Below are 22,774 nucleotides of genomic sequence, written 5' to 3'. Positions count from 1 at the left end.
GAAAAATTCTAGAATTTTTAAAAGTGCGTTCAGACTCTTAGGCCGAATTGGATGTGAGCTGTTTATTTTAGAAAAAAAGAAAGCAGGTCATCCCAAAAGCTAAAACTCCATAACCAGCTTGTCTCTGTCAGTCAGAGCCACTTTTATGAGATTCTATTGGACAAAAATGAAGTCATTATCCTTCTTCTTTCTCATTTTCCTCCACATTCAGGGTGAAATTGGTGTTGGAGTGCCAGGTCAAAGAGGGGAGCGGGGAGACCCAGGACCTCGTGTAATGCCCACCTCTTCTCTAACTTATGTTAATTCGCTTGTATGCATGTCAGACTGTGATGATGTTTTGTTTGTGTCTGATTTTGGTAGGGAGAAGAAGGTCGGGCTGGAGCAGATGGAGAGAGAGGCACTACTGTAAATATACTCTGCCTTCCTGTTTGCAACATTCTGCATTCAGTCATTATTTTTTACCCCACCACATCCTGTTTGCTGTACATATTTATGCCAGTCAGGCAGAAAGAGTCAGTCTCTCTTGATGGGTGTCATTGATCTGAGCCCTCATCTAGATCTAGGCTGATGCAGGGAGAGCTGTACGAACACACTGTATTCGTCACATTTTATATTCAGGGCTATGATGCGTTCGTCTCCCACTCGCTGCAATTTCAAAAGCATTATGAGTCAAGGCCTCTTGCAGCGCTGCACGTCTGCCATCAACAAATGCATACAAATGTTCAGGCAAATAAGATTTCTCCTCCACTCATCTGTCTGTCCCATTGACAGGGTCCTCCTGGAAGTAAAGGGAACAGAGGAGATAAGGTGTGTAAAACCTCTCATCTGCTGCTGCAATATGTCTTCCTTACACACACATTCTGTATCTATCTTTATCTATCCATTCATCCATCTATCCATCCTTTCGTATGTCCGTCCATCCATCCATCCATCCATCCATCCTTTTATCTATCTATCTATCTATCTATCCATCCATCCATCCATCCATCCATCCATCCATCCATCCATCCATCCATCCATATTTATATATCCATCCATTTATCTATCTATCTAAAAATCTATCTATCTGTCTGTCTGTCTGTCCATCCGTCCGTCCGTTCGTATTTATATATCCATCTAAAAATCTGTCTATCTGTCTATCTATCTATCTATCTATCTATCTATCTATCTATCTATCTATCTATCTATCTATCTATCTATCTATCTATCTATCTATCTATCTATCTATCTATCTATCCATCCATCCATCCATCTGTCCATCCATCCATCCATCCATCCATCCATATTTATATATCCATCCATTTATCTATCTATCTAAAAATCTATCTGTCTGTCCGTCCATCCATATGTCCGTCCGTATTTATATATCCATCTAAAAATCTGTCTATCTATCTATCTATCTATCTATCTATCTATCTATCTATCCATCCATCCATCCATCCATCCATCCATCCATCCATCCATCCATCCATCCATCCATCCATCCATCCATCCATCCATCCATCCATCCATCCATCCATCCATCCATCCATATTTATATATCCATCCATTTATCTATCTATCTAAAAATCTATCTGTCTGTCTGTCTGTCTGTCCATCCATCCGTATTTATATATCCATCTAAAAATCTGTCTATCTATCTATCTATCTATCTATCTATCTATCTATCTATCTATCTATCTATCTATCTATCTATCTATCTATCTATCTATCTATCTATCTATCTATCTATCTATCTATCTATCTATCTATCTATCTATCTATCTATCTAATCCATCCATCCATCCATCCATCCATCTGTCCATCCATTCATCCATCCACCCACCCATTCACCCATCCATCCATCTTATAATATATTTATTATATATATATATATATATATATATATATATATATATATATATATATATATATATATATATATATATATATATATATATATATATATATAATGTTATGTTAGAGAAAATAAGATATAATATTCATATCGAATACCAATTCTTCACAGGGTGAGCAAGGTCCTTCGGGAATTAAAGGAGAAAAGGTAATTTTAGTGCACAATTAATATGCACAAATCTGATTGTTTATTACTGAATGTTTTTGTGTAACATGTGCTACACTTGTGCATCTGTTTACGTGTAGCTGTATGATAAGCAGGCAGTTATATGGCCATTATCACAAAATAAACCACATCAATGGCGATTATGACATTAATGCAATGCAAAGAGGTCTTACATCATCCTGAGGGGTTTATTTTGCATATTGGATATATATTCTGATCTTATTTGTACATAATTGATGGGTTTTATCTTTCTGTATTTGATTTTGAATCTTCAAGGGAGAAACGCAGCTGGTGGGAGGGCCTCCAGGAGAGAAAGGAGTGAAAGGAGAAACCGTGAGTCTGATTTTTTGATGGAGCTGTCTCAGGTGTTTAACCACTTTAGGTCACTTTATGAAAGATTAAAGTCCAATAATGAAGGTTAGGTTCCTGAAGGGACTCCTGCCTATGAGAAGTGGTCATAAAAAATTCATGTGTGCCTACCTCAGGATCTATAGACTGTTAACAAATCAGTAACCAACAGGATAAAGGCAGATCTATTGGGTCGATCTGCACTAATCAGTTATATTGATTGCTTCTCTGCTTCTCAGGGTGAGCGAGGACCTAAAGGCGGACAAGGTGAAAAGGGTGCAAAGGGGCAGGAAGGACCACCGGGAGAACAGGTAAGATTGTTTATCATCTATTCATAATGTACTTTAAAATGTTAAAAATAAATGTTTCAATGTTCATTTTAGTTTTTAGTTGTTTTTTCCATTCAGACGGAACAGTTGTGGCAGGGTCGACAAGAAAGAGGAGATAAGAAAATATATGCAGCATATTTTTGTTTATTAACAACAAGATTAAGGGTGTAATCATGTATTCATCCCAGATTTGCATCAGATGTCTAGATATGCATCACTGAAGTAAGACAGAAAAAGATCACAACAGTGCAACAACTTAGCAGCCATTCACAAAGTTCAAAGTTTAATATGCAGTCTAATTATGAATTATTATTTTTCATTATTCTGTTTAATTTGTACTTTTGCATCATAAGTATCTTTTCAGTTCTGTAGCTGATTGTGACAAAACACTTCTTCTTGTTCAAATTAAACAGAAAAACCAAGAACTGGGGATTTGTTATTATTACTGTTGTACTATACCCATACTGAACCATGACCCTAAAACCGAGATGTGTACTGAACCGTGACTTTACTGTACTGTTACAGCCCCAATGTAGATATACAAAAGATTCAGCCAATGATGTCAGGACACAGAGATTTGTATACTGTATATGCAAGATTAGGACTGCAACAAACGATTATTTTAATAATCGATTAATCTGTTGATTTTTTTTTTTTTGATTAATCAATGAATCAGATAAAAAACTAGAAAAGCTTTCATTTTAAACCCTTTATTCAAAAAAGCTCATCCCTGAGCTGTTATAATATTAATAAAATGAAAAACTAACTAAGTAGTTTTGTCCTGTTTTCAATTCAAATATCTAAAAGAAAATTTGACACATGAAATAGCATAAGAAATGATGTCTTGTTTTCTGAAAAAACACCTCAAAATTAAATGATTGCTTGCTTAAAACAAGCTGAATTATTTGCCAATGGTGTAAGAAAAATAATGTTAATGAGATATAATCTCAAACTGAAGTTTTAAGCATCACTTAATTTTCTCATCCCATTTTTCTTGTCTAATCTTGATTTAACATTTTTTTAGATATTTGGGCTGGAAACGAGACAAAATTACTAGGTCAGAAAAGTTTTTTTGTAATGCAGCTATACATGAGAACAGATGGGAAAAGGAATGATGCAAAAAAGGCGAGTGAATAAAAATGTGTCTTTGGTCTTGCAATGCCAAGTAACTATACCACCGCTGCTTTACTACTGTTATTAACACCTTCACTGCGGAGTTTAAAATATTCTGGAACCAGGAGTCAGTTTTTTTTCGACAATCATTATTTTAGAATGTACACCCTTAATGTTTCCATGGCGACACGTTATATTTGTTACGTGACACACTGGTGCCACAAGAGAGCTGTATGACAGATGTATCCCTTTTATTTAGTTTTTTCAGTTTTAATTCAACATATTCACACGCTTGCTCATCATGTCATCAACTACCTGATATTCCAATTCACATAAACGTGTGAGTGCATTGTGTTTTTAAAGGCGGTATAAATGATCTTGATCAAGATCTATAAAGTGAGATGGGCGTTGCCATGTTTACTTGTGGCCGCGCATTTGCCTCATTCATAAAAACGGAATACGCATTCAGCACGTAAATTTATCAGTTACTCCCAAAACACTTGCAAGTACGTGGCTGGTGAACATAAGGAAGAAAAGATTTAACTTTAGTTACTTTCACTGTGTGTATCTGATATGAATAAAACACATTGGCAAATTATATTTGAATGGATTGTTAGACTGCCATAGACTTTCTTGTGTGTTTTATAAACTCTCCATGTGTTGTTTTACTAGTACTTGTGTGTACATGTCTAAAATACGCATTAGGTGGTTAAACCACTGCATAATTCCCATACAAAACAAATCTTGCAGTTTTTAAAGGAATACTACAGTTTTGGTTAACTTCTGAAAAGTGCAGTTTTTTGGACACAAAAAACTTTTAAGTATTTTGCAGTATTACTGCAATACAACTAAAGTACTACAATACAACCAACTGCAGTACAACTACTGCAGTACAACTGAAGTACTACTACAGTACTAATGCAGTACAACTACTGCAATTCAACTGAATTACTACTACAGTAAAGCTGCAGTACAACTACTGCAATAGTACTGAAGTGATACTACTACTATAATGCAGTACTGCTACTGCAATGGTACTGAAGTACTACAACTACTATAATGCAGTGCTGCTACTGCAATACATGTTAAATAATTTATTGCACTTAGGTACATAAGTATTAAAAGTGCACTTTAGTTTTATTACGTATTGCAGTATTGTAGATGTATTTCTGTAGTTAGTTATACTTCTGAAAAGTGCAATACAATATGTTGTGGTAATACTTCAGCAATACAACTGAAGTACTGAAACCTCATTTGGAAACCATTGTCCACCGAGCAGGAAAAGTAGTAGCTGTACTGCAATTGTATTGTAGAAGTACTTCAGTTGTATTGCAATAGCGGTATGGCAGTTGTACTGTTGTAATACTTCAGTTGTTTTGCTGTAGTTGCACTGCATTACAGTAGTAGTATCTCTTCAGTACTATTGCAGTAGTTGTACTGCAGCTTTACTGTAGTAGTCATTTAGTTGAACTGCAGTAGATGTTCTGCAGTTGGTTGTATTGTAGTACTTCAGTTGTATTACTGTAATCCTGCAATATACTTAAATAACTCTTAAAAAATGCACTTTTCAGAAGTTAACTAAAAGTGCAGTATTCTTTTAAAAAACTGCGGTATTCTTTTTTTTTCTTTTTTTTTTAACTGCAGTAATTTTTTTAAGGGCCCTCTCTGTTTATTTAATCTTACTTCAGTTGTTCTGCACATTCTACTGCTGTTTAGACAACTTTAGTGTGTTATAGTTGCTGTTGTACTGTTCAGTCCACTGCAGTTATTTTTTATTATTCGTTTTTGCAAATAAACTAGAAACTACTAGAACTAGAAACTAGACTAGAAAATTACTTGAATCCAAAAAACATCCCTGAAAAAAGGACAAAATATTTTTGGACGATATTAAAAAACAAACCCCTTGGAACACAAGTGCAGTACAGTTCTTACCACATTATTGGCATATTAGACTACAGCAGCACAAAGGAAGTATAGACACAGTTTACTTGTTTTTACTTCAGTGTACTGCGACATATACTGCTGTTGAACTTTATTGTACTGTATTTGAGCTGTTTATACTTCATTGTATTGCAAATTTGCAATTGTACTTATATTAATTGTACTTATAAGTTGTACTGTAGCTTTACTTCAGTTTACTGCAGTTATTTTTTGTAAGGGTTGTGATAATATGACACGTCTTTCTCTGGCTCCTTTCTTTTGAGGCGCTGAACTCTGTATCAGTGCGCGAGAGAGACTGTGTTCACTCCACCCCACGCTGAGCTAAAGTGTTTTTGTTTAATAGTTAAACGTCCCCGTGTCACGATTGATTCGTTGTTGCAGCCCTATGCAAGATAATAAGCAACCAAACAAGGCACAGGTGAACACAATCTGAAATCATGCAAACATTTCCTTTTAGTGCTCTAGTAGTAGACCAGTGTAGGGAATAGTGAATGAGGTTATAGGGGCAATTGAACACAGCTTAATACTCAGGAAAATACAGATTAAAGTTCTTGGAAACAAACACTTAATCTAAACCAATTGTTACAATTTTATAGAATTAGCTTAGTGGTATCTGCCATAATTTTAACATGTGTTTTAACACCAATTTTTTTAACACTTGTTTCTATAGTCTGTCTAATAAAATCCCATAAATACAGACACTACAGTACAATCGTAAAACTGTATCATTTTTTTTTTTATAAATTTGGCCTTGGAAGAATCTGATGACAAATATTTGAGTATGTTGAATCTGAAGGATGAATACCAACATTAAATTTCTTCAGATACAAATTTTCATGTCAGATTGATCAAATTAAATCAAATCAATCAAATTTTCAGTCAGAAACATCTAAAAAGCAGACGACTTAATTTATTCTTTATTTTGTCTACTTGCTGTTAGGCAGAACGTAGATAAACCACAGCTAATAAACAGATCTCATTTGTGAATCTTCTGTCATGTTTGTAGGGTCTAAGAGGAGAGCCAGGAGAAAGAGGTTCAACCGGCTTCCAAGGAGCACGCGGTCCTGGTGGCCAGAAGGTGAAATAATAAACTCTCCTCGACACATGCACATACATGAATACATTAGAGCATGCCTGCGTCTGAATTTCACACTAATCTGATGTTTGCTTATCATTTACAGGGAGAAGCAGGGCAGCCAGGTGTCCCAGGAGAAGCAGTGCGTATTCATATTCAGCAGCCTATAACGTCAGCGCATGACTGGCACATGCAGTCCCCAGACTCAGCTGTTTCCCCATGACTGAATCTTATTTTTTTTTTATCTGTCCTCTACAGGGAACACCTGGTAAAGATGGCCTGCCTGGCATGAGAGGAGAGAAGGGAGAGGTTGGGCTCTTAGGATTGCGAGGCCTCAAGGTGTGTGTATGTGTGTGTTAAGGGTTGTCTCTTTGATTAAAACTCAAACTGACTCTTGCAAGCTTTATCTGTAACCTTGATGAGCCCTTCAGACCAGATGATCACACTGCTTATAATTCCGCCACAGTCTGGATTCCAGGCCATTGTGTCTGACATTCATCTGCATATGTACCTTAGAGTCACTGAATTAAAGTTTTTGTGTGTGCAAGTGTGTGTGTGTGTGTGTGTCAGCGTATGTGTAGAGAAATTGATTTGTCGAGTGCAACGAGGCACATGAAAGACTCCCGCGTATGAATCATTCCTCTCAGGGATTCATGGGCCGCTGAAGACAGTACTAGCTGCCCTTCTGCCAGAGGCAACATGAACGCACTTACATAGCAGATAAGAACTTTTATCTGGGTTCAACATCCCTGACAGACCTCTATCCGTTGTCAGTAATGAGAAAGACAGTAATTGAAGGGTTTGTGCGCTCGTGTGTATGACTGACACATGAATGGTGCTTTATTCTTCCTAAATAGTCCCTCCCAGAGAGCGTTTCTTTTTCTGGCATTGTTACTCACTGTCACATTGAGTGATTGACAGTTTGACTGAGCTTTAATGGCTTACAGGGGGAACGAGGCTCCAAGGGGGTTTGTGGACCAAGCGGACAAAAGGGAGACAAGGTGAGTAACATGGAGAGCTTGAGGAAAGTTTGTGTTGTGTCTGCTTGTTTTTGCTGGGAGTGATGAAACACGTCTGTTCGTAGGGGGATTCTGGGATTAATGGAAGACCGGGATTGCCGGGAAGGAAAGGAGAGCAGGTATGAATGCATGCATTCATGTCTGATGCACTGTAAAAAATGATTTGTTCACTCAACTTAACTTAGTCAAGTCACCTTGTTGCATTGACTCAGTTAAGTTATGTTGATTTAATTCTCTAAGTTTTCTCAACTTAAAATGTTTACTTGACACAGTTAAATAATTGACTTATTTCAAGTTAACTGGACTTACAATGTTTAGGTTTAATAGGTTAACTTACATTATCAAGTTAGCAAAACTTGCCAAGTTTAGTTTAAATACATTAACTTACATTTTCAAGTTCACTGAACTTAATTTAGCAGATTTTCTCAATTATAAACAGAACAAACAACAAAAAACATTACACATTTTATTAAAGGTCTACTCCCAATTAAGCAATTACGCATACTATTTTTACACACATATTGAGATATTGCAAATTCAAACCTAAAACCAACTTTTCTGAGCTTTTTAAATGTGGCTAAACTCCACATATAACAAAGGTCTGATTTGCTCTAGAAACATTTATACTGGGAACAATACATTGACAATCAGTTCACATGTGTCATTTTACAAGTTCGAACACAAGTTTGAAGAAGCATTACTTACCATATGTGATGATGGAACAATTAAAAAATCTGGTGAAAAGTATCCCATGTGTCTGACTTCTTCTGGTATTTAATGGGCATTTGGCAAACTGACTTAATGGTGTATGTTCCACCACCTGCTGGATTGGAAGTATGGAAGTATGGGACGCAACTTAAAGGGTGCTGGTTCAGCATATGTTTTTAAGCTGAGTTGACAAACACTCTATTACAGACGAGTTGAGTCAGTGAAAACTTACCAGGTTAAGTTGAATTACCAACTTTGTTGTTTCAACTTACAAAATCATGTTGAGAAAACTAAAAGTCAGAATCATTTTTACAGTGTGGAGGCATGTGATTTTTTTATTTTTGTTATCACGTTTTGATGGCGAGATTTATTTCAGGGTGAAGTGGGGTTTCAAGGACCCATAGGAAGTCCAGGGAAGGAGGGACTCATTGGAGCCAAGGTTGGAGCATAATGCCAGTTTGATATTTACTATGCAGTTGTTGATGTCATTTTATAAACAGTTGAACAAACTTAAGTTTTTAAGTTTTTTTAAGTAATATAGAGGTCAAAGACAAACAAGTGTATAATAGAGTTTAATAGTTTTCAATTTTTGTCTGTATTTGGAATGTGTGTTGTTTAAATTGAAACCTTTCTTAGCAAAATATTTGATAACTATCGTACATTTTAATAATGATTTACAGAAACCACTCACTAAATATTTGATTATTCATTAAGTATTAAATACATTTCAGTAGTTCAGTACATTCTCCTTGTGTTATTCCATTGTTATTACGCATAATCTTTTCAGATTTCTTTTGTTTTCTTATATTTTTATGTTTGTATTGTTTGTTTGTTTGTTTTTTACTAAAATCTGGTTCAATTCTTCGTCAACAGCTCCTTTTAGAGTATTTTTTCCAGAAAAAAAATGATCCCCCCAAAATGATTCCCCCCCAAAGTATCTGTTATACTGAACAACGATGAAACATGCCCTTTTATTCCTGTTATTTTGAAACATTAAAGCACTTGTGTTTAATATAGTTTCTATGTAAATGAAATATCTTTCATACATTTAATTTGATGCACAGACCAAATGAAACCAGCAAATGTATTTTATCTTTATTTTAAGATGATTGGCACAAACATACCAGTTCTTTTAATAATCCAGCAGACAACAAAATGAACACAGCTACACTCTACTTTCCACTCTACAGTCCTTGTAATTCAAAGCATAAAGTGGAAAAAATGTGCACTGAAACATTAAACAAACTGTGTAACATTTCCTTTGATGCCCAGGGTGACAGAGGTTTTGATGGCGTTATAGGGCCAAAGGGAGCACAAGGAGAGAAGGGTGAACGGGTGAGTACGCCAGCCATTTAGCTCCCCTGCTGTTTAAGCCTAACACTGCTGATCTCAGTCAAGAAGAGACTTATCAAATGTTCCACCTTCATCTCGCTTTCTTTAGGGTCCACCTGGCATCCCTGGCGCTCCTGGTCCGAGAGGTGTGGATGGACCGGCTGGTCTAACAGGCCCTCAAGGACCTGCTGGAGGTAAAGGTCCTGAAGGCCTGCAAGGACAAAAGGTAAAGAACTCTGTATGGGCAAAGAAACTATTGGATAATGATTGAACTGGATTTTATATGTTGAATTTGTTGAAACTCAAACTCCAAGACACTTGACAAAACAGTGATTTTTTTTAATTAGAGTAAAACTTTAAATTAGAGTAAACTGATGACTATAGCTATGTATATCTTTTAAAGAATGCCGTCATATGCACTAGTTCAAACTAACCTTTCGAAAGTGCAGTTCTACATTACCAAAAAATACACATGTTCTGGCTTCATTTTGTGTCTGATATAACCTGTGGTTCAGCGAACAAGTGAGTAATCAGAGCCGATTCAGGAAGGATGTGAGTTTTCGTACCAATTTAGCGGATGATTCAGACCATTCACTCTGTTCATTTCTTCATGACTAATTTGCCCATTGATTTCACACGTTTACAGGAGTGTGTCTCTCTCTAAACATACAGTACATTCAAAAGCTGTTGTGTTTTTTCTGTTTTATTGTAAATCTTTAGTACAATTGGCAATATTATTTTCATTTATTTAATTATATAGTACAACTTACATGCTATTTTTTTATTTCCTTGTTTTATGGTTGTTATTATTATTTATTTATTCCTGTGACTTGTGTATGTATTGATGTTGATGCAGTTCTGCTCCTGAATAGCCCCGCAGGAAACATTCATTCATATGCACAAGAAGCCATGGCTAGTTCATCATATGTGAGCTATTGAATATTTATTATAGGGAGAAAGAGGTCCTCCAGGCCCTGGTATGGTCGGGCCACGTGGCACCCCAGGAATCCCAGGAGAAAGAGGAGAACAGGTTACTTTAAGCACACACTTTGCCCTCTGCAATTGTTCTCTTCATGTCTGTCATCACTAAATGTGTTTCTTTGTGTTGTGTCATCAGGGTGAAATAGGCCCTGAAGGATCTAAAGGAGACAGAGGAGAAGCAGGAATGACGGTCAGAATAAATGTTTTTTTTATTTATTCTGCAACTTGAGCCTCTCAATGAACACTCGAGATAAGTGACAATGACACAAGGACTGGTTGCTTCTCTCTTTACTGTTCAAGGAGGATGAGATTCGGACTTATGTTCGATCTGAGATGAACCAGCACTGTGGTGAGTAGATCTTTCAGAATCGTTATTTATCTACAACAGTTTTCCATGTTAATTAATGATTGTTTGAATTTCCATGTCATCAAATCTTCTATATTGACAAGACATGTTCGTGTGATTTGTTGCTATTTTCAGACTACAGCAACACTAATTTTCACGTTTTGCACCACATTGTTTAAATAGCAAATACATTTGCATCACTTTGTGGGCTCTTGTGTGTGCTGGTGTAAAAAGAAGGTGTATGAAGGTGCATTGTTAACGCGTTGATATTTTGAGGAACTGAAATGGACTGCGCCATTGACCAACTAAATGCTGGTCTAAAGTCCAGCGAAGAGCGTGTTAGTTATGTTCCTATGCAGGTCTAAGGGCTTACACATTGCTTAATATACACAGGATGTACAGCAATACACAAATATCTTTACATATAAAAAATTAAAGGATTAAAAAGTTACAAAAAATATATATTTTTTTACATAAATATAAAAACCACTGCCTCAAAAGTAAAATAAGAGAAAGTAAAGAGGCTGAATGGAGGAGGCTCATTCTTTATCCTTGCACAGATCTTCTGTTTAATTGTTTTCTCGCTAGTGGAGCGTTCAGTTTTTCCGCTAACAAAGTCCGCCAAGTAAATAGCAAATGCGCCAAGGTGCGACGCAACTGACTCTTAAAGGGAATGGGAGATAAGACTGGGAAATAATGGGAAATAAGATTTAATGCACGTTATGCTCAAAACACACCCATAACTCGTTAAGAGAATAAGCACAACCATGTTAGGCCATGCACCAGGGCGCAGGTAGTATTTTTCCATCCCTAAAATAGCAAAAGTGGATTCAGATGCGCCCTTAATGCTTTTGCGCCATGCGCTTTAGACTTTGCGCCTAGATCATTAAAATAGAGCCCAGAATGTTAAAGGCATAGTTCACCCAAAAATTTTAATTCTTCATGTACTCAGCCTCAACTTGTCAGCGAATAATTTTTTTGTTGAACATAAAAAAGTATTTTGATGAATATTGGAAAGCTGTAACCATTGACTTTTATTTGTTTTTCCTACTATGGATGTCAATGGTTACACGTTTACAAAGTTGCTTAAAATATCTTCCTTTGTGTTCAACTGAACAAAAATAAAACTGAAACTTGTTTCTGACTAGTCAAGGGTAAGTAAATGATGACATAATTAAAATTTTTGGGTGATCTGTCCCTTTAACAAGTAGCAATGCTATTTCTCCAAATCAACTGCAAACTTGATTAATGGTCTATCTAAAATACAGGGTGGGCCATTTGTATGGATACACCTTAATAAACTTATTGGTAATTTCACAAGAAAAAACAATGGTGTGCTTGGTTTTAACATAACTTTATTCTTTCATGAGTTATTTACAAGCCCCCTCACACATACTAATGTGCCACAAACAGGACTTTAATATCACCAAGCATTCTCATTTTATTAAGATGTATCCATATAAATGGCCCACCCTGTAGATTGCAAATGCTGATTTTTATATTATTCTTGCGTTGTTCTCTTGATTCAATTCTCTCTTTTTCTCTTTTTGTCTCAAAGCTTGTGGAGGTAAGTTGAATGAAATATCCTCATTTTAACGAGTAGACATTTTCCTATCATTGCATCAGCAACTCATGTGCACACAGTACTCTAACTGTAAATGTGTTTATGGCTGTCTTCTGTGGGTCTCAGGGTGTGTATAAAGCTTGTTGTTGAGTATGTTCGTGAGCGTTTGTGTCCACATGGCTGAACTTTGGATTTTGTGCATGCTAAATTGTTGATGTAGAGCATGAACTTGGAGTACGTCTTCCCATGCATGGATGCTTGAGTGTGAGTGTGGGTTCAGCGTTGGGGTTTGCTCTCATGCGTTTGTGTGTGATTGGTTGTGCTGGGCTTGTTCTCAGGTGTTCAGGAACTTCAGATACCTGTGCCAGTGCAGACTTACCGAAGTCGCTCCTCCACGTCCCCTGAGCGCTCGCTAACCCGAGGGGACGAGGAGGGTGAGTCCTATCCTTTATTCATCAGTCTATCTCTCTTCATCTGCTTCTCCTCTTAGCTGAAACTCTTCAAAAAGACAAGTTTAAAGAAACAGTCCATACAAAAATAAAAATTCTGTCATAACTTGCTCACACATTTCTTATTAGGTTTAAACACTAAATGACAGATTTAGGCAAGGCAAGGCAAGTTTATTTATTTAGCACATTTCACACACAGTGGCAATTCAAAATGCTTTACATAAACAGGAATAAAAGAAAGTAAAGAGAGAAGTATTAGAGAAATAAAAACAAATAATAAAAATGGTAAAAAAAAATTTATAAACAAATAAGCATCAAGACAGATAAAATGTGTTATAAAAGAATGAAAAAGAAGAGAAAAACATAATAGTGTGATCTGTCAGACGTAGCACAGTACTCATTCAGTAAAGGCACAGCTAAACAGATGTGTTTTCAGTCTTGATTTGAATGTGTTTAATGTTGGAGCACATCTGATCATTTCTGGAAGCTGATTCCAGCAGCAAGGGGCGTAGTCGCTGAAAACCGATTCACCCTGCTTTGCTGTGACAATTCTGCGACAGCTCTTACAAATAACCAGTTTTTGTTCGGTGTCTGTAACTTTGAAACCAAGACATTCCCATATTACCGACATGCTGTTTTTCTTTGATATTAATTCATCTATAATGCTTCTGAAGCGGCAGACATCATCATCTCACTTGTCCTCGCTTTCCTGTTTGTTTTTATTGTGGGCATTCCGCATAGTTCAGTGCGCAATTCTGATTAGGCAGAATGAAAGTGTGCTCACTCAATTGGCTAGTAAGATGGCAGTCAGGCATTTGCTCTGGGTGAAGGAAGTTATATAGTACATATAAATTGTATATCGCAGCCTCTTGCGATTAGCCAATGTTTCAAATTGCGATTCGATTTCGATGAACCGCACAGCCCTAATTAACATACTAAAGCAATTGTAAAATTCTTATGGTTTTAAGTAGTATGTTATTACATAATTCAGTTAAATTTTATTTTTAAGGTATTTAACTGCAACTTCACCTTTCATATGTATCTGTTTCATATATATTTCTAAATGTATTCTGACAGACAATTGAAAGTATTATGAAATATATAACTATAGACATATTTAGAGGCATAATGTGCAATTTTTGCAGTTGAAGCAAAACAAGAACGTTGCACGAAAGCAGCAAAGCTTTTATTATGCCAGGGTCCACTGCTTTCGGTTCTTCAACAACACTGTTTTATTATACTAGATACATTTTAGGCTTCTGTTATAAAGCTGATCTGTGCAGTCTAATAAAACGCACCACATATTAAAGAGGACCTATTATGCAAAAATCACTTCATTAAGTGGTTTCAACACAGTTGTGTGGCAACAGTGTGTGTATATAGCCAGCCTCTAATAGTAAAAAGGAATTAATTAAACTATTTATAATCACACATCAAAAAAACAGTCTGCAGAAACACTTTGACATTCTCCCTTTGTGTATGTCATCTGTGAGGGAAAGTCCCACCCATTGGTAATGATCTCTCTCTCATTAGCATAAACAGTGAGAAGCAAGTGTCTGCCATAAAGTTATATATCGTACCTGCCAAAGATCATATCAGTGACCAAGAGGCATTATAGATGTTGAGTGTTAGGATGCGCAAATGAACACTGTTTCTATAGACTGTCTTCTTCTGAACCGCTGCTTTTGCCCTTTTTAATTTTTCACAATTATAACGTTAGTCCAACGGTCACCAAAATGGCACAATTTGAATTAAAGCCTAAAAGGAGCAGATATAACAGTTATAAAAAATACTTTGTGGTGTATTTTGAGCTAAAACTTTACAAACCCCACATACACACTAGAAACATCAGAGACAGTACTGTAAAAAGGGGCATATTAGACCGCCTTTAAAGCATCTGTGGTGTTTCCATGTTTTCTATTAAAACCAAACTGGAAATTGAGGGCGTGTGGGATGTTTAGCATGACCACACAGCACGTGGTCCATGTCTCTAACTAAAATTGTTTATTTCTCAGAATTTGAACAGTCTACTAAATATTTGGGATCTGGTTCTAGTGGTTTTCCCAGTGATGGGTTGTGGCTGGAAGGGCATCCGCTGCGTAAAACATATGCTGGATAAGTTGGCGGTTCATTCTGCTGTGGCAACCCCAGATTAATAAAGGGACTAAGTCAAAAAGAAAATGAATGAATGGTTCTAGTGGTTTGTGGATATTTTAATGAGAAAAAAATCATGTTGTGCAGTCAGAAACGCTCTAGAGTTAAGCTAAGTGCATTTAATATAACTGTAAACCAGGGGTGCCCAAACTTTTTTTTATAAAAGGGCAAAAAACTAAACTTGATTGAGGGTGGTGGGCCGAAGCTAAATATACCAAACTGTATTACATTAAAATTGCCATGGTAACTTCTTAATTTAATCATATTTAAAATATATTAAAAAAATACTCTAAGCGTATTAATAATTATATATATTTTTGTACATTTTATAATGTTGTACTTACAATAAAACCATACACAATCTCATTTATAACACAATGGAGTTGTTGTTTTATTTACAAAAATAATACAATTTCACTCGATAGTGAAATACGTGTATTAATAATAATTCCTTACATTTATATAGCGCTTTTCTGGACATTCCAAGCATTTTACACATTTTTGGGGGAATCTCTTCATCCACCACCAGTATGCAGCATCCACCTGGATGACACCACAGCAGCCGTATTGCGTCAGACCGCACAGCACACACCAGCTAATTGGTTTAGAGGAGACAGTGATTAAGCCAATTATGATATGGAGATGGTTAGGCGGGCATGATATGAAGGCCAGTGGGCAAATTTGGCCAAGATGCCGGGGTTAAACCCCTACTTGTTTTCGAAGGACATCCTGGGATTTTTAATGACTAAAGAGAGTCAGGACCTCAGTTTAATGTCTCATCCGAAAGATTAAATATGTGTCCTATAAGCGTTTTTAGCAACATGCCACACATATATATATCTGTCAACACCTAAAAATATGTTTTACGGTTTCATTGCCCTTGAAAAAATCTGAATAATTAAAACATTTAATTTTAGTTTTGCTCAGCAATTAAACAAACTAACAAACATACATAAGGTTATGTTAAAATAGAAATAACAATCTCTGTTTGAGGGATTTGCCCTAACTTTCCCCATCATTTGTTCATGTCTTGGTTGGCATGCCAAATCAAAGCTTACCATGGGCCAACTTTGGCCCGCGGGCCCTAGTTTGGGCATCTCTACTGTAAACTATATTACTTTTTAAGTGATTGCCTTTGACATGCATTTACGTGTCTAGAAACAACACATTTAGTTATCATAACGTGTATTTCTGTACTTTTTTCCACAATGACAGTCACGATGTATTATTCAAAACATTCTTTAAAACATCTCATTGTCATCTTCCATGGAAGAAAGTCAGATGAGTAAAACATGAGGGTGAGAAATGATGACAGAATGTATTTTTCTCTTTAAACTACCTCTTTAAACAGAAACCATGTTTCTGCAAAGTGGGATATGTTAAATATCTGTTTGTATTTAACAGTATCCAGTTGCACATGTACATCCATTGCTTTCAAACTATTGACAGCATCAAAACCTCTGATTTCCAAAAAGCCATCACCTCCTATGCACGTGTTTAATTTTGATGCAGGTCAAAAGCTACGTGTTGTGATGAACACAAATGATCCAGACTATGAGCACATTTATTCTATAGAGACCTACGATGATGACGCTCCAATGGTGGAGATTGCTGACTACGACAGCACTGTCAATAAAAGCCAGGGTACACTAGTCTCTTCTTTAAAAATTGTGTCTAGTATCTATGTGTATCTGACGTGGTGTAATGTATTGATATTTCAGCAGGTCGAACAAACTCTGTTGATTCATCAAAAGCCGAAAGGACAAAAAGAGAGGTGAAAGTTGAAGGTAAGCCATCAGTTGTGATTCATCATGGAGATTAAAGGCTTGATTCGGTCATGTTTGCACAGGAGTATGTTGGAGAGCCGACTGTGGAAATTTACCGTGTCGATGCTGCATATTTTTTATACATTTTACTGCTTTGTTGGGGACAAAATACGGCAGACTGCTGTGTGTGGGAATGTATTAAGCTCTTTGTTTGGTGTCACTGCCTTGAAACACCTAACAAAAATTCTGCGATGATTGATTATCATAATTTGGTAGTCTGTAATTGCTGCTCACTGTTGTTCTTTGCTCTTCACTTCCTGTTGTTTGTCTGTGTATCTGCTGCATGCTGTCAACCCGCTGACTCATCTGTATGACAGCTCTTAGTATGAGATTGCACACAGCTGTCCTGCCACAGAAAAAAACTGGACATTTCCACAGATCTCTTGCGGTGCTCTGAACTATAGAGAGATGCAGGGATGACAAGTTTAAAAGTTGAATCTGCCTCGTGTGCATTTGATGAGGTGTTGTTCCTGTAGTGTTCAGTTTGCTGTTGTGCACTGTGTTGACTTTCAGATGTGTCTGCAAACATGACTGTTTAATAGAGAAATAGCCAAACCTTTATTTTATTTTGTTATTAGCAATTAGGATGTATGCACATACTATACAAATCTGTAGGTAATTAGTTTGGGGTTTGGAGTTAATACAGATTTGGGGTTGGTACAGATTTTAAATGTTTTTGAAAGTCTTCCAATGTTATATTTATTTGATCAAAATACTGTAAAAACAGTAATGCTGAGAATTTTTATTACAAATAAAATAGCTTTTATTTAAAAAATGGTAATTTGAAACAGTGATTATTATCATTATCTCTATATTATTTTAGTATCTGGCCACATTTGTGTTTGGTTCTATCTTCATCTCAAACTGAGCTTACGGGTGTTTTTTCAAAACCTTTAAAAAAATATTACTAAATTCCTAATTCACTGTCTGATTTATTTGGTAAAAACATTACTATTATTTAGTTATTTGTTTGTTTCTTTGTTGATTTTTTTAATCTAGTAAACTAGAAGTTATTATTGAGTGGCTTAAAAGTTAAGTAAATCAAAATAAAAGTTAGGTAAATCAGTTTTACGCACAAAGTGACACTAAAAGTCTAAAATTTTATTATAATACTTAATAATAATGTAATACTTAAATTAACATAGAATTGAAGATATATGTTAATATATCCATAGCAGAATTGTATGTTTTTAAGCAACTAAATCAGTTAACCAAATGATTTATCCTGTCACCCTTATTGGTGGATTTAGTTTCATATTTAAAAGTAATAATAATAATAATAATAACGATAATGATAATAATAATAATAATAATGCCTTAACACCTTACAATATGTCACAGGCACATCATAAAATACAAGACAGAAGAATAATAAACATAATATTAAACCAGAAAATCATTAAAAGCAATCCTGAACAGAAAAGTTTTTACCTGGGATTTAAAATTAAGAATAGAGTCCACCTGATGGATATATCTAACGGCAGGGAATTCCATTTCTGTGGTGCCATGCAGCTAAAAGCCCTGCCACCAAATGACTTCATCTTAAAATTTGGAACTGATAACAGTTCAGCCGTAGAAGACTTCAGTGAGCACCGAGGAGTGTACCTGTGAAGAACAGAGGTTATCGGGTGCCAGGTTGTGAAGAGCTTTGTAAGTTAAGAGTATCATTTTGTAAATGTAATGTGTATTTATTGTGTAAGGCCATACATCCAAAGCGCTTCACAATCATGTGGCACATCACCACCAGTGTGCAGCAATCACTTGGACAACAGTGCCAGTGCGCTCACCACACTCTAGCTATTGGCAGAGTGGAGAGGCAGTGATAGAGCCATTTTGGTGGATAGGGATGATTGGGAGGCTATGATCGGTAAAGGCCAATGGAAAGAATTTGGCCAGTTACACCCCTACTTTTTACGAAAAGTGCCATGGGATTTTTAATGACCACAGAGAGTCAGGACCTCGATTTAACATCTCATCCGAAACACGCACCCACTGACAGTATAGTGTCCCCTTCACTTTACTGAGGCATTAACACTGCCGGTTGAGCGACTACTGCCTGCCTCACTAACACCACTTCCAACAGCAGCTTAGTTTTCCCATGTGGGTCTCCCATCCAGGTTCTACCAGGCTCAGCCCTGCTTACCTTCAGTGAGTAACCGGTCTTGGGCTGCAGGGGAATATGGCTGGATATGGATCATATTTTTCTGAATCCTGTATTGAGAATTTATATCTGAAAAATTCATTTCTATTATTTGGGTAATTGTTATCACAAATTCAGATTCCATATCTGCCATGCAGAGGTAAATTCTGTTGTTAGTGAAGTGATTTGATTGGAACAGCTCTTAATAGCATCTTGTTATATAATTGCATTTATTGACTGAATCAAAGACATGAGGCAGTTAATGTGAATCTTAAGGATGAATTTAAGGAGTGCTGGTCTGGTCTTGGTCAGAATTCTCTTGACTTATTCTTAGATTAAGTGTTTCAAACTAGTACACTTAAGATTTTTTTGCTGAATAGAAAGTGTTGTTAACCTTTTATCTGAAAAAGGCATCTTTTGTGATATTATTAACCCATTTACTGTCAGTTTTGATCAATGTAATGCACCCATGGTGAATAAAAGTGTTAATTTCTTTTTTTTTTTTCAATTCAGCAAATTATTATTATTATTATTTTTGTAACAAGTACAGCAGTCTTTGTTAGACATTCTAACAAATGTATACACATGCATCAAAGCAAAGAGAAAATTAAAAGGAGATTATACAGTAAAACAAATTTAGAAAGACATAGTCACTGAGTACCCTCAAGAACAATCCAGAAGGAGGACCAAATGCGCCAGAACACCTCAAATTTTTGATGTAAATCATAGGTTAATTTTTTTCCAGTGGTAGAAGTCTGGTTGCCTGAAGGTATCTGAGCAGTTGTCCATAATAATAATATACAGTTTTTGGCCAAGTATATACAAAAATTCAATACACATTCTTTGTCATGACCAAGACACAGTTCCAATGTACAATTCAGAAGGTAAACCTTTGGGGACAAAACAAAATCTTTCCAATTATTTTTTGAATCATTTTGTGAATCTCAAGTGTTCATTTCTTTACAAGACAAAAATCCTCATGCCCGCAAACTTTTGAATGTAGCTATGTAATTATTCCCTCATATGTGTTTTTAGATCCGTGCATCTTGCCTATGGAAGAGGGTGATTGTTCCCGCTATACCCTGCGCTGGTACTTTAACTCTCAGGTGGGCGCCTGTAGACCTTTTATCTACAGCGGCTGTGGAGGAAACGCCAACCGTTATTTACAGAAGGAAGAGTGTGAGAAACTCTGTCTACAGCAGTAAGAAGGTACATTACCACTCAGCTCCGAAGATGAAAAACATACGCATTAATGCATGTGTTTGGTGAATTATTAATTGGACGGGATAGAGATAAGATATTTCACACTGTATCTATATATTCTGTATTCTAGAATCGTGAAGGCAAGAGGATTTCCAACTCATTAATGATATAAAACACCTAAACCTCAGTGTTGACCACTGCCATCGTGCACAGGAGATAGAGGTAAAGATTGATGGCAACACCTTTTCCTCGACAGGATGAGGAAATTTTAATTATTGATCCCATTTTATTTTATTTATTTGTTTGTCTGTTGAGCTGTTAAACATCTGTCAATCTTGCCACCAGACTAAATCTGCCTACATTTGCAACAAATACAAAAAGCCAAACAGGAATTTTCCTCATAGACTTTTTGTACATTAGTCCAGCCAGTAACAGCACACCACATTATCTTTCATTTCTCACTTAATCCTTGATGTCGCATATTTACACCCACTGACATTTTCTCAGGTGCTAAAAACAGACACCAGAACACACAATGTAATATTCCAGTTCTTTAATACTTGTTCTTAGAATAAGCCTACGCTGTACAGAATTGTACTGTAAATGTAGATCTGTATTTTTATCAGCCTTAAAATGAGAATGAATGTTCTTGTATTATCAGATGTTGCATGTCGTGTACAGTACATGGACAAACGGTGCTATTTTTTAAAGATATTTTTATATTGTTGATTGGATTTGTATTTCTTTTTGGTTATATTCCGTGTTTGTTTCAATACAGTTTACATTTTCTTTGCACAAGATGCAGTTTTGATAGCACATGTAGTCATTTTCCATACGTTGTAATGTGATCGGTCTCGTTTTCACGTCTTCAGTATTTACTTGGAATAAACATCGGAATTTAAAGGGAAAATAAACATTTAAAAAAGACAAACAGTCTGAATTGTCTCATTTTAACTATGAATACTAACAAGTACAGATCTACATTTGACTGGTCTCACGTCAACCAAAAAGGACCATTTATAGTTTACCATCAGAACTAAAGTCACTCCGTTCTCATTATCAATTTGCAGTCGCTCTGCGTTGTTGTCTTTTGGAGGGGATTTGTGTTGTGCATCAATCCTAGTCACACATCTGATGATTCAGTAATGGTTCTGGAGCGTCTTGTTAAGATGCCAACGTACACTCATTACTACTCTTCCAGAACTGTCACTCAAGCGCTGTTTTCATATTCATTTCTACTCATATTTATTCATTGAGTGCATTTTGGCCAGTCCATCTGTTGGGGTATTTTGTTTTATATTCTTACGCCTGCTTAATAGCGCATTGTTTGAGTGCCAGCGTGTATTTTTATTCTGTTCACTCTTGAGATCAATCCGCCATTGTGCCTTTTAATGAGTTTGTTGCATTGTCGGTATCTGAATACTGTGCATCAATTTTGCTGCGGTGCTCCAGATGTCAAACAGTGTCTTAATCTATATCAGATGGTGCATTGAATATTAAGATAAATGGATGCTTTCTTCATTCTCTTGGATTGTTGCGTATGCTTTTAAAATGTCTCTTTCCATACCTACTAACTATCTTTAGGAAGGAGTGTGTGGAAACCATAAACAAAAAATGTTATTTTTCGCACCCTCAGATCTTTTTTTTTCATCTTTTTTCCTTTAGAAGAACATTGAATGTACATAAAATCATGTCTTGTCATCGATCCCAGCTATAAGAGCAACTAATAATAACTTGACTTCTAGTTGATCATTTGGAAAATTAGCAGAAGGTCGATTTTTCAGATGAATCATCTGTTGAACTGCATTCCAATCATCACAAATACTGCAGAAGACCTATTGGAATCGCATGGACCCAAGATTCTCACCGAAGTCAATTAAGTTTGGTGATGGAAAAATCATGGTTTGGGGTTACATTCAGTATAGGGGCGTGCGAGAGATCTGCAGAGGGGATGGCAACATCAACAGCCTGAGGTATCAAGACATTTGTGTTGTGTTGATGTTTGGGAAATTGTTTAGCAGGATAGCGCTCCTTCTCATACTTCAGTCTCCACATAAAAGTTTCTGAAAGCAAAGAAGGTCAAGGTGGTTCAGGATTGGCCAGCCCAGTAACCAAAATAACCATTATTGAGCATGTCTGGGGTAAGATGGAGGCATTGAAGATGAATCCAAAGAATCTTGATGA

At 36.2% G+C, this 22,774-nt stretch overlaps 1 protein-coding gene across 4 annotated transcripts in view; it reads left to right on the top strand.

Moving 5' to 3' along the window:
* Positions 1-21,521, top strand: part of col7a1 (collagen, type VII, alpha 1) — a 127,916-nt gene extending 106,395 nt beyond the window's left edge. For 2 of the 4 annotated variants that reach the window (XM_056460236.1, XM_056460237.1), the window contains exons 98-119: positions 212-271; positions 361-405; positions 772-807; positions 2,009-2,044; positions 2,339-2,395; positions 2,650-2,721; positions 6,800-6,871; positions 6,975-7,010; positions 7,127-7,207; positions 7,816-7,869; positions 7,953-8,006; positions 8,972-9,034; positions 9,868-9,930; positions 10,037-10,153; positions 10,880-10,957; positions 11,045-11,098; positions 11,209-11,257; positions 12,813-13,252; positions 16,934-17,065; positions 17,143-17,208; positions 20,423-20,596; positions 20,721-21,521. In XM_056460236.1, coding sequence (XP_056316211.1) covers positions 212-271; positions 361-405; positions 772-807; positions 2,009-2,044; positions 2,339-2,395; positions 2,650-2,721; positions 6,800-6,871; positions 6,975-7,010; positions 7,127-7,207; positions 7,816-7,869; positions 7,953-8,006; positions 8,972-9,034; positions 9,868-9,930; positions 10,037-10,153; positions 10,880-10,957; positions 11,045-11,098; positions 11,209-11,257; positions 12,813-12,850 — 1,065 coding nt within the window. In that variant the 3' untranslated portion in view covers positions 12,851-13,252; positions 16,934-17,065; positions 17,143-17,208; positions 20,423-20,596; positions 20,721-21,521. Of the gene's footprint in view, positions 1-211; positions 272-360; positions 406-771; positions 808-2,008; positions 2,045-2,338; positions 2,396-2,649; positions 2,722-6,799; positions 6,872-6,974; positions 7,011-7,126; positions 7,208-7,815; positions 7,870-7,952; positions 8,007-8,971; positions 9,035-9,867; positions 9,931-10,036; positions 10,154-10,879; positions 10,958-11,044; positions 11,099-11,208; positions 11,258-12,812; positions 13,254-16,933; positions 17,066-17,142; positions 17,209-20,422; positions 20,597-20,720 lie in introns of those variants that run through there. The other 2 variants (XM_056460238.1, XM_056460239.1) reach the window with 2 other exon arrangements.
* Positions 21,522-22,774: the final 1,253 nt, after the last annotated feature.

The sequence above is a fragment of the Danio aesculapii genome, chromosome 6 (assembly GCF_903798145.1).
Source record: "Danio aesculapii chromosome 6, fDanAes4.1, whole genome shotgun sequence".
Lineage (NCBI taxonomy): Eukaryota > Metazoa > Chordata > Actinopteri > Cypriniformes > Danionidae > Danio > Danio aesculapii.
This window is presented reverse-complemented; position numbering and strand designations above follow the sequence as displayed.